General features: G+C 43.9%; 1 protein-coding gene across 1 annotated transcript in view; it reads right to left on the reverse strand.

Annotated features, from left to right (window-relative positions):
• Positions 1-12638, reverse strand: part of NPAS2 (neuronal PAS domain protein 2) — a 71909-nt gene extending 59271 nt beyond the window's left edge. Inside the window, exons 1-3 of the mRNA XM_065891595.1 lie at positions 12595-12638; positions 12388-12536; positions 4834-4925 (exon numbers count right to left, since the gene is read on the reverse strand). Coding sequence (XP_065747667.1) covers positions 4834-4925; positions 12388-12536; positions 12595-12638 — 285 coding nt within the window. The remainder of the gene's footprint in view (positions 1-4833; positions 4926-12387; positions 12537-12594) is intronic.
• Between the last annotated feature and the right edge of the window lie 5028 nt (positions 12639-17666).

Genomic DNA, 17666 nt, shown 5'->3' on the forward strand with positions numbered 1-17666 from the left:
AATTCAGACTCTATTCAGCAGAGAATGGGGTCATCCTGGCAACTGGCTCTATGGGCACAGTGATGAGATGGAGGAGATTAAAAACAAAGTCCACCTCCCCAGAAACAAATGTTTGAGGACGCAATACGCTCACGCAGACCATCCCTGTAAACTATCACTGTTGCCTCACTGACTGTATTGTTAAAATAGCATCTGCAGGGGCTTCCCTGGTGGCGCAGTGGTTGAGAGTCCGCCTGCCGATGCAGGGGACGCGGGTTCGTGCCCCGGTCTGGGAAGATCCCATGTGCCGCGGAGCGGCTGGGCCCGTGAGCCATGGCCGCTGAGCCTGCGCGTCCGGAGCCTGTCCTCCGCAACGGGAGAGGCCACAACAGTGAGAGGCCCGCGTAACGCATAAAAAAAAAAAAAAAAAAAAAAAAAAATAGCATCTGCAAATACGGGAATTTTTCCGCTTTGGGGGAAAAAAACCCAAACTGAAATATGTGCTTAGAAAGTTCTGGAAACATTCTGTATGCACTCGGCTATATCCTCCTAGGGTGTTACTGAGATCTGCACAGCCAAAGGGCACGGATTCCTTCAGGGTAGGAGGGTGTGGCCAAGTGCACGGCAGCAGTAAGCGGAAATAGTCCAGTAAGTGCGCAGAGAAGGGCACCCACCATCACCACGCACCAAAGTGGGAAAGAGTTCTTTTCACCAGGAAGATTAACATGTGGGCCATTTACCGTTTAACACTTACGTACTGCAGGATTTAAGACTGAAAAATATATTGAAGCACGTTTCTTAAGTGGACCTCATCCTCTTGGAATTTATCTGTGGTTTTCAACTGGGAGCAACTTTGCCCCCCTGGGGATATCTGGCAATGTCTGGAGACATTTTTGCTTGCCAATTCTGGGGTGGGTGCTCCTGGCAGCTAGCGGGTAGAGGCCAAGGATGCTTTGAAACCTCCCATCTACAACACACAGGATGTCCCTACAACAAAGAATTATCAGGTCCGAAATGCCGAGAGCGCTGAGCTGGAGAGATCCTGGATCAGATTTATGGCTCATGGTGAACACAGAGGTACATCCTACTGAACTTTCTTTTTCCCTTAAGTATTTTTCTAAATTAAAAAAAAAAAATCATAGTAGCAGTGCTCCTGGAAGTGAATTTTTTTGAACAGGTGGAGGCACCGTTGATGACGTCAGCTGGACCATTTTAGAAAAAGTAGATTAGAATATCGGGAAAAGCAGCAACAACATAAATTCTCTTCTTGCACAGGGAGCCCATGCCCTCTTGAAGTTGTAAAGCGAGTGGGTGTTAAAGAGCTGAAGATATTTATAGATGGAAGATAACGCCCGTCGGCGTTTTCCGTCAAATGCACAAGAATTACACCGAGTCACTGCTTTGAGAATGCTCGCGATGGTTGTGGAAGTCCCACCCGCAGCGTTTGAGAGGGACTCAATAGAACGTGACTGAAGAGCGATGTGCCCCTCTTATTGCAATGGGAACTTTGGCAGGAGCTTCAGGGACGCCAGAGATACCGTAACGGCCCGAGTTTCATACCTGCCGCACACCAGAAGGAAATGAAACCACCCCTTTCTGCCCATTCCTGGCTCTGACAGAATGTTTTTTGTCTTCTCTGGGACAACATCTGGGCTAAGAGATGGCTGTAGCTTTTCTGAACAAAATTCAGAAATTCCACACACTCCCTAGTTGCCAGTCAGTAAGAGCTTTCCCTTTTTTGAGTTTACTTGTTCCAACGCTTATAGCCACCATCTTGGCCAGTTTACACTCAACCAGCTTGGCTGGTCTGCGACCAAGTCATTTTGTTCTTTCAAATTCCATAACTGTATGAGTTCTCATGGAGTCTGGTTTGGGGCTCTTCTGGGAGAAGAGGGAAGAAGGAGGGATTCACATCCAGACGGCACCCGCAGTGCAGTTCCCTGGGGCCTGATGGGTTCTGTCCTGGGTTTCATCTTCATTTAGAAAGGAACCTCCTGGTTATGAAGACATGGCATCTGATCCTCATGCTCCCTGAAATGGCTCTGAACAAAGGAGGGGGATATGCAGCTGGAATGGGACCCACACTATGGAGAAGTTGCATCTTGGAAAATGAGAGCATCGTCCTGTGGGAACCATCATGGGGAAGGTACAGGAGGCCCCCGTCACCCATCACCCGGCCTGTGTCTACTGAGGGGCAAGAGGGTAGAAGAGGAGCCGCAACAGTCAGAGATAAGTCAAAAGTTCTAGTCGGTGGGTTTCCCATATGCCTCAAAGATGCAATTCACCCAGAAGGTCCACTTGCTGTATAGGCTTAATTTTGGGGTCCAATTCACTCATCTAGCATGATTTCCTTTAGACTGGCTTTAGGGAGTCTACACTGGGAGCAGAAGAAAGTGCATAGAGCATACCCATACAAATCTAAAATCTTCTTTTTCTAGAAATTTCCGTCTCCTAAGTCTCAGTTCAGCCCCAATTTTTGTCTTTAAAATAAAGTCTGTCATGAGAGGCAAAGAAGGACACTACATAATGATCAAGGAATCAATCCAAGAAGATACAAAGATTGTAAACATATATGCACCCAACATAGGAGCACCTCAATACATAAGGCAAATGTTGACAGACAGAAAAGGAGAAATTGACAGTAACACAGTAATAGCGGGGGACTTTAACACCTCACTTACATCAACGGATCAGCCATACAGAAAATCAATAAGGAAACACAGGCCTTAAATGGCATATTAGACCAGATGGACCTAATTGATATTTATAGAGTATTCCATCTGAAAGCAGAGAATACACATTCTTTTCAAGTGCACATGGAACATTCTCCAGGTCAGATCACATGCTGGGCCACAGAGCAAGCCTCGGTAAATTCAAGGAAACTGAAATCCTATCAAGCATCGTTTCTGACCATAACGTTATGAGATTAGAAATCAGCTACAAGGAAAAAAAAAAAACTGCAAAAAACACAAACACGTGTTTTGGAGGCTAAACAATATGCTACTAAACAACCAATGGATCACTGAAAAAATCAAAGGGGAAATCAAAAAATACCTAAAGACAAATGAAAACACGATGACCTAAAACCTACGGGATGCGGCAAAAGCAGTTCTAAGAGGGAAGTTTATGGCGATGCAAGCTTACCTCAGGAAACAAGAAAAATCTCAAATAAACAACCTAACCTTACACCTAAAGCAACTAGAGAAAGAACAAACATGACCCAAAGTTAGCGGAAGGAAAGAAATCATAAAGATGAGAGCAGAAATAAATGAAATAGAGACTAAGAAAACAATAGAAAAGATAAGTGAAAACTAAAAGCTGGTATTTTGAAAAGATAAACCAAATTGATAAGCCTTTAGCCAGACTCAGCAAGTAAAAAAGGGAGAGGGCCCAAATCAGTAAAATTAGAAATGAAAAAGGAGAAGTTACAACCAACACTACAGAAATACAAATGACCATAAGAGACTACTGCAAGCAACTATTATACACTGTTAACCTTATAAAAGTCCTGTTCCCTCAAGTACTTTTGATACCCTGAAACTCCTCGCGGCGGGGGGAAAGTTGTGCTACAGACTTTTTAAGAGGGTTATATGCTAGAGGGTTATGTGTCTTAATTACTTTCCCCTAAGAATTAAACGATAAAATGATTTCTGTGAAGTAGCATAATGATGCATTAATTCAACATGGTATTTCACAAGCTCCTCTAAATTTAACGTACTTAAAATGCATTTGCTTCTGGAGAAAGTTCTGTATTTTCTTTAAATATAGTTCACACGCAGATTTAAGTATCTTTCATTTCATGCAAATGTACATTAATGCTTTTATATTTCATAATATTTGGACATCTTCATTCTGGCATTTTCTTACTCCAGTAACTTTCTGTTTTCTGCACAGTTAATCTATGTAAATTAACGTTTACATCAGTCTTATATAGGCACATAAGATGAGATCTAGACAGACAGATTCCCAAAGAGCCATTCTCTAAAACCCTGCCAGGAACCACAGACACAGCCAGTGTCTAACTTCCTCTGGCTGAACCCATCCATCCCAGGTTTCTTCTTCTAATTCAAGGGCCCAGACATGCCATGTCTGGGGCTTTCTCTCCGTCCACCGTTGTATCCGAACACTCCCAGTCTCATCCCCAGTTCAGAAGTCAGCACCATCTAGATGTTTTTGCAGTGACTTATCCTCATCTGTACTGAGAAGTTTCACCCATAGAGAAACACGATGTTGAAGAAGGCCAGGCACTCAGATCGGTCAGATTCCCTCAAATCCAGCCCAGCAGATGGGCGTGGGCCCTTAACTGTCCGGAGGAAGAAATGTGAGCATCCTTCTTGGCACAGAGAGACCACGTGCTGGGTGGGGAGACATAGTCACGTATGGCTGATATCCACCCGTCACGTTGATGGAATGGGAGATCAAGTTAAAAGCATTATTTTAAAAGAAGACTTTGGCTTTCAAAATGTGTCCTACTAAGGGAAAAATATATAATTGCTGCATTATATTCTACATAAACACAGGGCAGAGACGTGATCCCCTCACTCTCCCTACCTCCAACTCTGTTCCTGCCTGGCTCCCCAACTAGGTATCCTCTGGTTGGGAGATGTGAGTGGGCTGGCAGTCACCATGGCAACGGTACACACTTGCATTGAGTTTGGGGATTCTCGCTTCTACTGCCCAACTCGGTAGCCAAAACATAAGCGAGGGCAGGCAGATTTTTCAAGAGTCTATCTGTTCCCAGCCCTCTTTGCAGGGTCAAGAACGGTTGTTTACTTTGGGCACAGGGTCTTATCTGGAGCAAGCAGCTACATTTTAATTTGCAACCCGTTAAGCTAATTGGAAAGTGCATTTCACCTCCAACATCAGCTGGGTGAATTCTTCATTACTGAGGAATGAAGGCTTCCAGTCCTGCTGAATGTCACAGATTTCCGTTTGCGCTGAGACTTCTAAAAAAAAAAAAAAAAAGCATAAACAAGCTTTTAGATGGGAAGGCACCTAGAAATTGGAATTAACAGATGAAGCACACATTATTTCTATGTGATTTTGTGTAAATGTGTAGTTTAATGAAAGAAGCTGATATAAGGACATAGGTTACTCTGATTTCTGAGGACTGGGTGCTTTGGATACAATGGGCTTAAAAACACCTCTTGACGTTTTCACACCCCTTTAATGAGGCTTCTGTGAGGAGAGAACCCCACCCTCTGCACTGGGTGTAGTGCCTACAATTAGCAGGTGGTACCATGCCCTTGAATTTCTACATGACAAAGCCCATCAGCAGTTGGAGTTATGTGGTTGCCACCTCTCAAGGCAACAGGAACGAGGACAGGGATGGAGGGTCACATCCTTAAGCTGCTTCTTCATGGTCAAGGTGAAACAAAACGCTTTAGTGAGCTGGTATTTTCAAAATTCCAGAAACATCTTAGGTGCGTAGCATCTAACCTACTGTGTCTGTACAGATTGTAATGTATTTTTCAGCATTTCCAGTTCCTGAAGTATAATGTGCTATACGAAAACATGTTACTTAGTTGCTTTTAAGGCCAGAATTTACTCTTCCCAAAACTTTTTTGGGTTAATCTGTACTTTGCCCGTTTCAAGTAACTACGTTGTTTGGAAGACGTTTTTCATATTTGTGAATTTAATAGTCATTGGTCTACACAGGACTCCTTAAACACTCTAGCTCTCCTGCCCTTTTGTCTTTTCTTTATCATAGTTGATGGAAATTGGTTTTTACTATTCATGACTTAGAATAATTTCCTTCTGCTTCACAACTCGGTAACTTCATGTAAATTCTTAGGATTTTTGTCAAGTTCGGGAAAACACCAATCAAGTTTCTTTCCTATAAAAACTGTAAGATTTCAGGGCATTTCACTTTTTTTTGGTTTACTGACTAATCTTCAAACCTCTTTTTTGTTTTTTAATTTTTATATAATTTTTAAAGGTTACTTTCCATTTACAGTTATTATAAAATATTGGCTCTATGCCCTGTGTTGTACAATACGTCCTGGAGCCTATCTCACACCCAATAGTTTGTGCCTCTCAATCCCCCAGCCCTGTATTGTCTACCCCCTCCCACCGCCACTGGTAACCACTAGTTTGTTCTCTATAGCTGTGAATCTGCTTCTTTTTTGTTACATTCGCTAGTTTGTTGTATTTTTTAGATTCTACATATAAGTGATAGCACACAGTATTTATCTTTCTCTGTCTGACTTATTTCGCTTAGCATAATGCCCTCCAAGTCCATCCATGTTGCTGCAAATGACATTATTTCGCTCTTTTTTATGGCTGAGTAATATTCCACTGTATATATGTACCATATCTTCTTTACCCATTCAAGTGTCGTTGAACACTTAGGTTGTTTCCATGTCTGGCTTCTGCCTTTCTGAAAGAGGGTGCTTTATTAATAAAATATCTCTTATAAGATTATTACAGGGAGCTCAAATGCTATACTGAATATGTTTGTTTTTCCTTCAGTTTATCCTCCATCTTTAACCAATGTTTTGCTCCACTTCATGCAGTAAGAGGTTTCTTTAGGGGTTATTTTCTTGGTGCTGAGAAAAACCCACGTAGCTATGATTTATCTCTTTACCTCGGAGAGAATCATATTCTGTTCAACAACCTCCTAGAAAATGCAAATTGTCCAGGCAGATAATCTATAAACTTAAACGAGGAGGGACATTGAAAGGCCTTCTCCTTTGACGCTGTGTTGTTGGTAGTTTCTCCGCAGGGAGTTTGGTGAGTTCATCCTGACATCTGAGTGAATGGATGTGAGTGAATGAAAGTGGTCACTGCTGAAAGAAGACGCTGTGAAGGGTGAGTTACACGTGTGACTCTGTAAACCTCCCCGGGCTCAGTCACCCCGCATTCCCTGCGGGGAGGAGATCTCCCTTCTTGATTTCTGAAAGAATATTTGCTGCTCTTGCATACAACTGAAGTTTTGTCTTTCATGATTTGAAAGGAGCACAAAAGAGCCACTAACAGCCATTGGTCACTGGACACAGGAAGAAACCCAGGAAAGGCAACCGTGGTGGACAGGTCGTCAGCCAACAGCACTGAAGGGCCACCAGCGGGGACCAGTGTGGGGACCCCTCTCAGCTGATGCCACTGTGGCCACAGGCTGTGCCCAGCGAAAGGCATCCTGGGAAGCAGAGGCCAGGCGCTACACACACATCTGGGCCAGTTATCGTTCTGGGGTCCCAGCTGAGCCAAAGAGGAGAGGGTGAAACTCCCAGTTCCTCAGATCAATGACTGCGACCCTTTTACCACTTAGAAAAGAGATGGACTTGCGGCTATGCTTATCAACGAACCCATAAATACCCTCCCCCTTTTCCCAACACATACGCTCTTCTATAAAATTCCTCTGACCATCAGGATGAAACTGTAGGTTAATCGTTTGTCTAGGAGAACAGTCTTTCTGGCAGCCCAAATCTGATATAGACAAGGACCATCCAACTTACGTTTCTTTTAGATCATTCAGTACGACTAGATACTTTCCATAGCAACAGCATAATCCTGAAAGCTGCCATTTCATTCACTTTGATTTTCAATAATCTGATTACAGCCCTTGCAAGTTAAGGCTCCATCCACAGCACGTTAAAAAATATACAGATAAAATGTCTCCGAGCAAGTTAAACTGGGAAATCGAATTCAGTGTTATAATCACATCTCTACTGGCATTTTACGGGAACAATATTACAAGCTATAGGTGACAGGGCAGGATTAGCAAAGCGATATCGTCAGAGTGGTTTCTAAACAGCAAGGGAAGCACAACCATCGGGGAGCAATTTTGCAGGGGAACATTGCAATCAGAAGCTGAACCCCCAAAGTCTACCAGAGTTTAAGTTGTACTTGTGCCCTAGAACGTTCACCTCCCAACAGCTCATGCTACGCATGAACAAGCAGGTACGACTTTAGGTTATATACGGTCAAGGAGGGGTCTGGAAAATGGGGCAGAAAATAGGCTGGATGGGATAACTGTCACCCTGTCCAACAGGGACATTTCTCCTTGTTCTGCCGCCATCTCCACCCCACCCCCGCTCACTAAGGCAGACGTACGGAAGGGGCAAGGATGAAGACTAGAATTTGATGTTGGGAGAAAGTGACACCGAATCAGCTGAGACTCGCACAGGCAGAGGAAAGCGCACAGGTCAGCCTGGTCTCGTAGAAGTAACGTTTCCACGGGTGTGGATAAGGCTGCCCAATACGCCTTGTTATCTACACAGTTTAGGGGTTTCTCTCCTGTAACAGATCCTGATGACACAACAGTTCCCTACAGAGAAACACGGTCAGATTCTCATTTTGAGTTGGATTACTCCAAAGAGAAAACGTATGCACTCCAGGATCAAGGTGTATCTCCCAGGCTGAGAAAACAGGGATGCTTGCCAGATTATTGAGGAAAGAGCTAAATCATTATAACGACTACCTGCACCTCATCATCATGCCTGACGTATCACGTGGTCCACCTTCAGCATGAAGGCAGAAAGTACATCTAAATCCACAGTTCTTAACCCTGGCTGCATGCTGGAACCACCTGGGCAGCTTTAAAAATACTGATGCTTAGGCCTGACCCAGGGGTGAGCTGGTAAAAGGATCTCCACACCCACAAGAGTAGTGTTTGCCTGTTTTTATGGTGTAAATTCTCAGACCCTGGCTGATTTCTAGCTGCCAACTTGATGTCAACTGGCTTGGAAAACTCTTGAAAATTTAACAATCACCTTTTGCAAGCTGGTTTGAGCCGGCTCCAGCTCACAACCTGGGTTCCACCCCTAGAAATTCTGAGGTGTTGGCCTGTGAGGTGTGACCCAGTTACATGTATTTTTAAAAGCTCCTCAGGTGATTCTAAGGGACCACCAAGAGTGAGAGCCAGTAGTCTAAACGGCCACACTAATAAACAGCTATAGTGTAGCTATGATGTCTCTATCTATAAGAGTCCCATAAATCACGTCTTGTGGAGAAGCAGTACGGTGTAATGTTAAAAACTTGGGCTCTGGAGACAGAATGCCTGGTTTAGATTCTGTACCTTCCTGGCTGTCTGATAATAGTGGCTGAACATCTCTGTGCCTTGGCTGCCTCATCTGTGAAAAGGTACCAACCCAAAGGGTCACTGTAAGGCTCAGATGAGATGCACTCCAGTGAGTCGCTCTATGGAGCCCTTAGACCAATGCCTGCCTGGCTCGAGGTGAGCCCCGAATTAATGCTAACCTTGCTGTCCTCCACCCCATTGCAGATGCTTGCGGAGTTCATGTCCATTTGGATTATAAGTTAAGTTACTGTTTGTTTTTTGCTTTAATCTAAATTTTGGTCCAACCATTATGTTTCTCAATGAAATCTGTCTTGGATTTTCTATTTTCTTTTGAATGTGGAATAAGGATGAGGGAGATCTGGGGTTGATCCTGGTTGCATTTCAGGGGGCTGTGTGGAGTAGGCCTTAGTCTTAAGAAAAAGGTGAGATGGACACAGGCACTCCTGGTGGTAGGAGGCTGCATTTCTGCTGACGGATCCTTTCCAGGTCCCAGATTTGACAATTCTGTAATTTCACAGTGGACAGAGCCCAACATAAATGCCACACTGATGAACTTGATCTCAGCTATCCTATTTCTCGGTGGCACTGACCTAGTTTGAGTAATTTGCACACAATATCTTGGTAATCAAACCAACCTGCCCTTTCACTTAGCTAAATCATCATTTAGGAAATATAACCATTCTGCTTAAATTATTGGGGGCAATCAACTATCGCTGCAATCCTTTATTCTTGTTCCCGGCTTGACTGTTCTTCCCCGACTTTTAACAAAAGCAATTAACATATTCTTTACTCTCCCCTGGGCAGCTTTGGGGTAAAAAAGGAGATATATCATTACTGTCACATTTGTAATAGGCATACACAATCATTACAGAAATAATAAAAGAATAACAAGTATAATGAAACTTTCTAGTGTCCCAGCTGTGCCCTCTTCCATGAAATCATCTTGTCTAGGAAAATGTTCAGTGAAGGAGAAGCATCACGGTAAGCACAGATCTGCAATTATCTCCTCAGTAATGTGACATTTCTGACTTTAATATGTTTGGTGTCATGGCTAAGGAAAAAAAAAAAAGAATTCTGTTCTCGCTTGTTAGTAGCTCCTGAACCCTCCCCTCACTCTTCAGTTTTTTTGTACCATCCACAGGGGAGCAGTAGTGCAGGGTGGGCCGTGCTAAGAGGTAAAAGGGGTGGAAGGAGAGTAAAATGGAGACAGGATGATTTGAGAAAGACATAAGTCCAAGGATGGATTCAAGTAATAAGTTCACATAACGGAATACTAGGTACCAATGAAAATGAATTAGCCATTGCACTGGAAGAACACAGATTAGTCACACAAACATCACGTTCATAATGTATGATTTCATCTGAGTAAGGGCCCAACAGACGAAACCAATCTCTGGTATTAGAAGTCAGCCAGAGAATACCTTTGGGGAAAGCAGAGGTAAATAGGAAGGGGCAACTACTGGGGAAGCTTCTATTTCTTGACCTGGGTGTTGGCTTCCTGGCTGTATTCACTCTGTCATAACTAATTCAACTGTACAGTTATGATCTGTATTTTCTGTATGAGTGTTATACCTTTATAAAGTATTGAAAAGTTAAATAAAAAGAGTGGAGTGCTGGAATAACTAGATAGTCACATGTAAAAGGATGAATTTTGACTCCCTACTTTACTTCATATACAAAAAATTAAGTCAACGTGGATCAAATATCTAAATGTTTAACCTATGGCTTATATCTAACTGCTTAAATTATAGCTTAAAATTATAAAACTATTACAGGAAAATATAGATTTAAACCTTCACGACCTTCATCGACAATAGTTTCTTAGATATGATACCTAAAGCACAAGAAACCACCACCACCACCAAGAAGATAAATTGGATATCATCAAACTTAAAACTTTCCCATGTCAAAGGACATCATTAAGAAAGTGAAAAGACAACCCCCAGAATGAGGAATGTATTTGCAAATTATATATCTGATAAGGGTCTAGTATCCAGAAATCTTACAACTCAACAGCAAAAACATAAATAATCCAATTAAAAATGGGCAAAGGATTTGAATAGACAGTCTCTAAAGAAGACATACAAATTTGCCATGTGCCAGTAAGCCCATGAAAAGCTCAACATCATTAGATATTAGGGAAATGGAAATCAAAACCACAATGAAATATCACTTCTTATCAACCAGGAAGGCTATAATAAACACACACACACACAATCAGACAATAACAAGTGTTGGTGAGGATGTGGAGAAACTGGAATCTTCATCCATTGCTGCTGGAAATGTAAAAATGGTACCACTGCTATGGCAGACAGCCTGGCAGTTTCTCAAAAATTTAAACACCAAGTTACCATTCGACCAAGCAATTCCACTCCTAGGTACACCCAAGAGAACTGAAAATATATATCCACTCAAAAACTTGTATAGGAATGTTCACAGCAGCATCATTTAACAGCCAAAAAAGTGAAAATAGCCCAAATACCTGTCAACTGGTAAACAGGTAAGTGAAGTGGTATATCCTCACAACAGAATATTATTTGGCCATAAAAAGAGATGAAACACAGATACTCGCTAAAATAAGGATGCTAAGTGAAAGAAGCCAGAAACGAAAGACCACGTATTGTATGATTCCATTTGTATGCGATGCCCAGAACAGGCAAATCTATAGAGACAGAAAGTATTCAATAGATCAGTGGTTGCCAAGACTTGGAGGGAGGGTGGAAATAGGAAGTGACTGCTAGTGGGGTACAGGGTTTCTTTGGGGGATGATAAAATTAGATAGTGTCTATGGTTGCACAACCTGTGAGTATACTAAAAGCCAGAGAACTATAAATTTTAAAGTAGTGAATTTCATGCTATGTGAGTTACATCTCAATTAAAAAATGGATTTGATATTAAGTCCATTAATTACTTTTGATTACTTTTTTCCATGGTATTAATTTTTTCCTTCTACCTAAACTCTTTGGTAGAAGGCCAAAGAGTTTAGGGGCGGTGGCGGCAATGGATGGAGACACCAGTGCCGTCTGATCCACTGGAAAATGAATACCTGGGCATGGCAGGGCTGTACGAAAAGGCTTGCTCCAGACATTTTTAATCAAGATGCTTCCATTGTTAGTGCCGCCCTGCTTGGGTTGGGTGCGACCTGCGAGTCTGCTCTGGATTCCCTCCTCTGGCTGAGAAAGCAATTTGGGAGGTGAGTGTCCTGTCCCAAACCTGCTGGAGACAGGGTTTTTCTAGAGGGTGGAGTGCCTTGGAAAGAGGAAACCTATGACGGAGGAGATCGGGTTTGCTGGGGAGAGAGAACCAAGCAGGAAGACCAACTTGATGGAGTCATCGCCAAATGGAAATGGCAGGAACAGAGTAAAAACGGAGAGAAGCGTAACCATTACCGTTGTGTTTCTGCAGGAATCCGATGACCTTCTCCAGCACGGTGGTCTTGTCCATCTTCCGCGTGTTGCCAGGCAGCATGGAGCTGAGCTCTTTGATGAGAACATTGAACTGGTCCCGACGCTTCTTCTCAGACTTGTTTCGAGAAGCTCTGTCAACGCAAAATACACAGGTTACTGGAACATTCCACTTCTGGAAGCCTTCCTTACGGGACGGAGGCACTTTCGGTCAGAGTGTGTTCCGCTGAGATCATCGAATCAAAACTTTTCAAGGAAAGAAACGTGCACCATATTTCCAAGCTGAGTAACAGGGACAGAAAAAATGTTACGCTAGGCTCCTGGCCACAGAGAGAGACAGGATCAGTGAGTCACGACTCAGATGCAAAATCTTACAGATCGGCTCTGTGGCCAGATGCTCTGACTCCAGAGAACAAATGACATGCTGATTATCAAGATAAACAGCCCCGAGGGGCTTGCTCTGACAGTCTGTCCTCAGGCCCAAACCAGGTCCCCTCCAACCCAGAGCGCCTAGCCCCTGATGCCAAGTCACGAGGGATAATCAGGCATCCTGAGTGTCCAGTAGAGAGCCAGTGCCACCCAGGGCACACGTCCTGCCCACTGCCCCAGAGCTCATCACCCTGTTGGCGGGTCCAGGCACACCCCACACAAAACCACCTACAAGCCACGCATGGTTCAGAGGCAACGCGACAGGGACTGCATGTGACAAGCTGCTAAATGTTGCTGAACCCTTTTAAAAATGACATGGTGGAAACATCAATGCATGTTACTAAGTGAAAGAGCTAATCTGCAACGACTGCACACTCGCGGACTCCGACTCTATGATGTTCTGGAAAAGACAAAGCCATGGCGACAGTAAAAAGATCAGCGGCTGCCAGGGCCTGAGGTGGTGGGGGAATGAACAGGTGGACACAGGGGATTTTTAGGGCTGTGAAACTGTTCTACATGATACTATAATGGCAGATGTGTGTCATATATTTGGCCAAACCCAGAGAATATACAACCCCAAGAGTGAACCCTAAAGTAGACTACGGTCTTTGTGGGACAATGATGTGTCAATGTAGCTTCATAAGTTGCAGCAAATGGACCAGGCATGTTGGTGGCGTGTTTGTAATCGGGAAGGCTGTGCATATATAGCGACAGAGAGCATATGGAAAATCTCTGTACCTTCCACTCAATTTTGCTGGGAACTTAAAACTGCTCTAAAAATAGAGGTTTTTTTTTTTTTTTTTTAAATGACACACTACACTGCATGCCTACAGAAGAGATCAAAGTGGAGCTGCTCAGTTTGAGGGGAAGGGATCTGCTCTGAGCCACTGAGGCACTGAGGCAGCCCAGGATCCCAGGAACTCGGATAGGAAATCACGGCTGCAGGGGCTGCTCTACTAGACAAGGGACCAACCCGCCCCCCAGAGCCTGAAGAAGCCTGAGAATCTGTGGCACCCCAGAGGCCTTGATCCTTAGACACACCACAGGCCAACAGCCAGCTTACTCAAAGCTGATCCAGGGCCGGGAAAGCTGACCCACCCCTCCCAAATTCACCCCAGATGGATTCGTTCCAGAAAGTCAGCTCACCGAGACAGAGCAAGGGCCACAGCTGCAGGGTCCATTGAACTCGCTGGTCCAGGCCCCCTGGGGCCCAGGGTCAAGGTGCCTGGAGCAGCAAATCACCCACCAGGAGGCCACTGGCCAATGCGTGGTCAGGACAGGATGCTGGCGGCTTGTGACAACTCAGCAGCTTCCCCTCAGAGGGATTCACCTCCCCTAGGGTAGGTACCAATATCCACAGGTGTCAGTATCACCATAGATTCAGCTTCCCCAAACAGCCCTTAGAAACAGAGGCACACCCCCCAAACACCCTTTCCCTTGATGCTGTGATGGCCGCAACCATTCCGCTCGTCACTGCCTAACCGCACACGACCTGTCTTGGTTTCAACCCACCCGTATACAAGTCATCTTTTGCTGATTTCGTCTCAGTTTGGAGGGGTTCCTGATAACAGCTGAGGTAATTCTTCACAGCTCACCTAAGGCGTGTGGTAGCTACCCTTACCTAAGGGTCTCTTCCTTTTCCTGACCTTTCCCTCCTTCCTCTCTCTCCTTGGATTTCCGGGAGGACCCGAAATCCTCAAGGCATTTCTACAAAGACCTCCCTCCTAGGCTAGTCACTATCTTCAAGTACACTCTCTCCCAATCTCTCCCACAGTCTGACTGCAGGTGTAGCAGTAAGATGCCAAGGTGCCTTTGTGCCAGTCCAAGGTAAAAAGCATACTGTTCAAACACATGGGAGAGAAGAAAGGAACCTTTTAACTTTCTGAGTGACTGTCTATGCATTATAAATAATTTTTTGGCCTAGATTTGAAGAGTGACATGCAACCTCCTTAGTCAAAAAAAGCTCTGTTCCTGTCCTAGTTTGCCCATTATAAATTATTGGTGAGCAGATAACACCCAGCTCATTATGACTCTGTTCTCTTCTTCAGTGGGTATAATGACAATGAACACAGCCTGGCAGAGACGATGATGAAGGCTCATATCATTAGTGACAGGAACACAAGCTTGTTTCTGTCAGCCTCCGCCCGGGACACATGACGGTGCCCACTGGAAATTGGTCAGTGTCAGCTGAATCCACAGCTCTGAGCCAAGAAGGAAAAAAAAAAGCCTTAAATGACCTTATTTCTGATAAGGAGGTCTGGCTCGGCAGGCCCCGAGACCACCATGCCTAAGGCACTGGGAAAACAGGTTGAAAGACACTTAAACAATCAGCCTTTGGGTTTGTTTTTTCCTTTAAGGCATTATTTATGTTCAGTGAAACTCATCCGTTTTATGTGCGCAGTTTGATGAATCTTGGTAACTGTGGAACCACCACCAAAATTGAGCTGTGAAGTAGCTCCTCCATCCTAAAAGGTTTTCTCCTGCATCTTTGCTGTTGATCTCCCCCGGACCACAGCCCCGGGAAACCACTGGTCTGCTGTCACTGTAGTTTTGTCTTTTCGAGGATTTCATATAAATGGAATCAGACAACACAGAATCTTTTTTTTTTTTTTTTTGCGGTACGTGGGCCTCTCACTGTTGTGGTCTCTCCCATTGCGGAGCACAGGCTCCGGACGCGCAGGCTCAGCGGCCACGGCTCACGGGCCCAGCCGCTCCATGGCATGTGGGATCTTCCCGGACCGGGGCACGAACCCGTGTCTCCCGCATCGGCAGGCGGACCCCCCAACCACTGCGCCACCAGGGAAGCCCAGCACAGAATCTTTGACTTTTATTTAGCATAACGTTTCGGCGATTCATCCATGCTGCTGCATATATTAATACTTCATTCCTTTTGACTGCTGACTAGTATTCAATTGGGCTGTTTCTACTTCGGGGGTATTAAGAATAATGCTGCTCTTATTATACAACACGGGGAATAAAGCCAATGTTGTGGAATAATTGTAAATGGAAAGTAACCTTTAAAATTTGTATAAAAATTAAAAAAAATAATAACACTGCTCTGAGTATTCATTTCCTTGTCTTTGTGTAGACACAGGGGTAAGTACAAAGGTATGAAACTGCTGGGTCATATCATAAGAGTATGTTTAACATTGTAGCATAGGACCGTACAGTTATACAAAATGGCTGTCCTGTTTCTGCTTTTCCACCTGCAACGTATGAGAGTTCCTGTTGCTCCACATCCTTGCAAACACTTGGCATTGTCAGTCTTTCTTCACTTTAGCCCCTGTAGCGTTATCTCATTGTGGTTTTAATTGGCATTTTTCTCATGATGAGTGATGTCAGCATCTTTTCACATGCTTAACCCTCTTTTGTATATCTTCTTTTGGGAAGTGTCTGTTCAAATCTTCTGCCCATTTTTCAATTGGGTTGTTTGTCTTCTTTTTATTGAGTTTAAGAGAGAGCAAAAAAGAGAGGAGGTCCAGGAGGAAGGGAAGGTGTGTGTGTGTGTTTTAAGCATACATTGATATAAGCCTCAGCCTTTGACTTTGAATACAGGGCTCAAAGAGCTCCAGGTTATCTTTTCTGATGTCTCCCACGGGACACTGGTGCAACAGGTAACACTTGCTGGGCACTTAACTATGTAATAGCACTATTTTAACTGCCCTACATGTATTCATTCTTTTAATCCTCACAATGACCCTTGCAGGTAGGTACTGTTATCATTCCCATTTCACAGGTGAAGCTGAGGCACTCCTGATGTCACAGGACTAGGAAGTGGTGGAGAAGGCCAACTCAGGTGCCCATGCTATGAAGCACTGCACTCTCCCACCTCCTCTACAACTCCCTCTACAACTCCCTCATTCTCTCCACATCTGTAACCCCTGGAAGCCCCGGTTCTGTTCTCCATCATTGTGTTCTCTTCTTGAGAATGTCACATAAACAGAATCAGACAGCATGTAAACTTATGAGCTGGCTTCTACCCAGCACAATGCCTTTGAGGTTCGTCCAAGTTGCTGCACCTACCAACACCTTCCCCTTCTCATGGCTGAGTAGTTTTCTACTGCATGGATGTAACACAGCTGGCTTATCCATTCACCTGCTGAAGGAGATCTGGGTTGTTTCCCATTTTCATTCATAAGTAGAGATGCTGTAAACATTTGTGTACGGGTTTTTGTGTGAACATAAGTGGTCAGTTCTCTGAAGGAACCTGGGAGTAGGATGGCTGGATCACGTGGAAAGTGTATGTTTAACTTTCTAAGAAACCGCCAGACTGTTTTCCAGGGTGGCGGTACCATTTTCTCTCTTGCTAGCGATGTAGAAGTGATCCAGATGTTCCACATCCTCAAGGGGAGTTAGTATTGTCAGTACTTTTTATTTTAGCTCATCTAAGAGATGTGCAGTGCTATCTCATTGGGCTTTCATTTGCATTTTTCTAATCGCTAATGATGTTGAACATCTTTTCATGTACTTTTATGCCATCTGTATATCCTCTTTGGTGAAGCATCCGTTCATGCCCTTCGGCATTTTTAAATGGGGCTGTTTGTTTCCTTACTGTTGAGGTTTGAGAGTTCGTTATATATTCTGATACAATCGTTTGTCAGACATGTGATTTGTCAATATTTTTCCAGCTTGCCTTTTCATTCTCTTAATAAGTGTCTTTCACGGAGTAAAAGTTTTAAATTTTGATGAAGCCCAAGTTAACCATTTTTTGCTTTTTATGGATTGTGCTTTGGTGTCAGATCTAAGAACCCTTGGCCTAACCTCAGGCCACGAAGATTTTCTCCTGTGTTTTCTTCTAGGAGTTTTACACATTTTACCTTTAGACTTATGATCCA

This window comes from Phocoena phocoena, chromosome 14 (genome assembly GCF_963924675.1).
Source record: "Phocoena phocoena chromosome 14, mPhoPho1.1, whole genome shotgun sequence".
NCBI classification, from domain to species: Eukaryota; Metazoa; Chordata; class Mammalia; order Artiodactyla; family Phocoenidae; genus Phocoena; species Phocoena phocoena.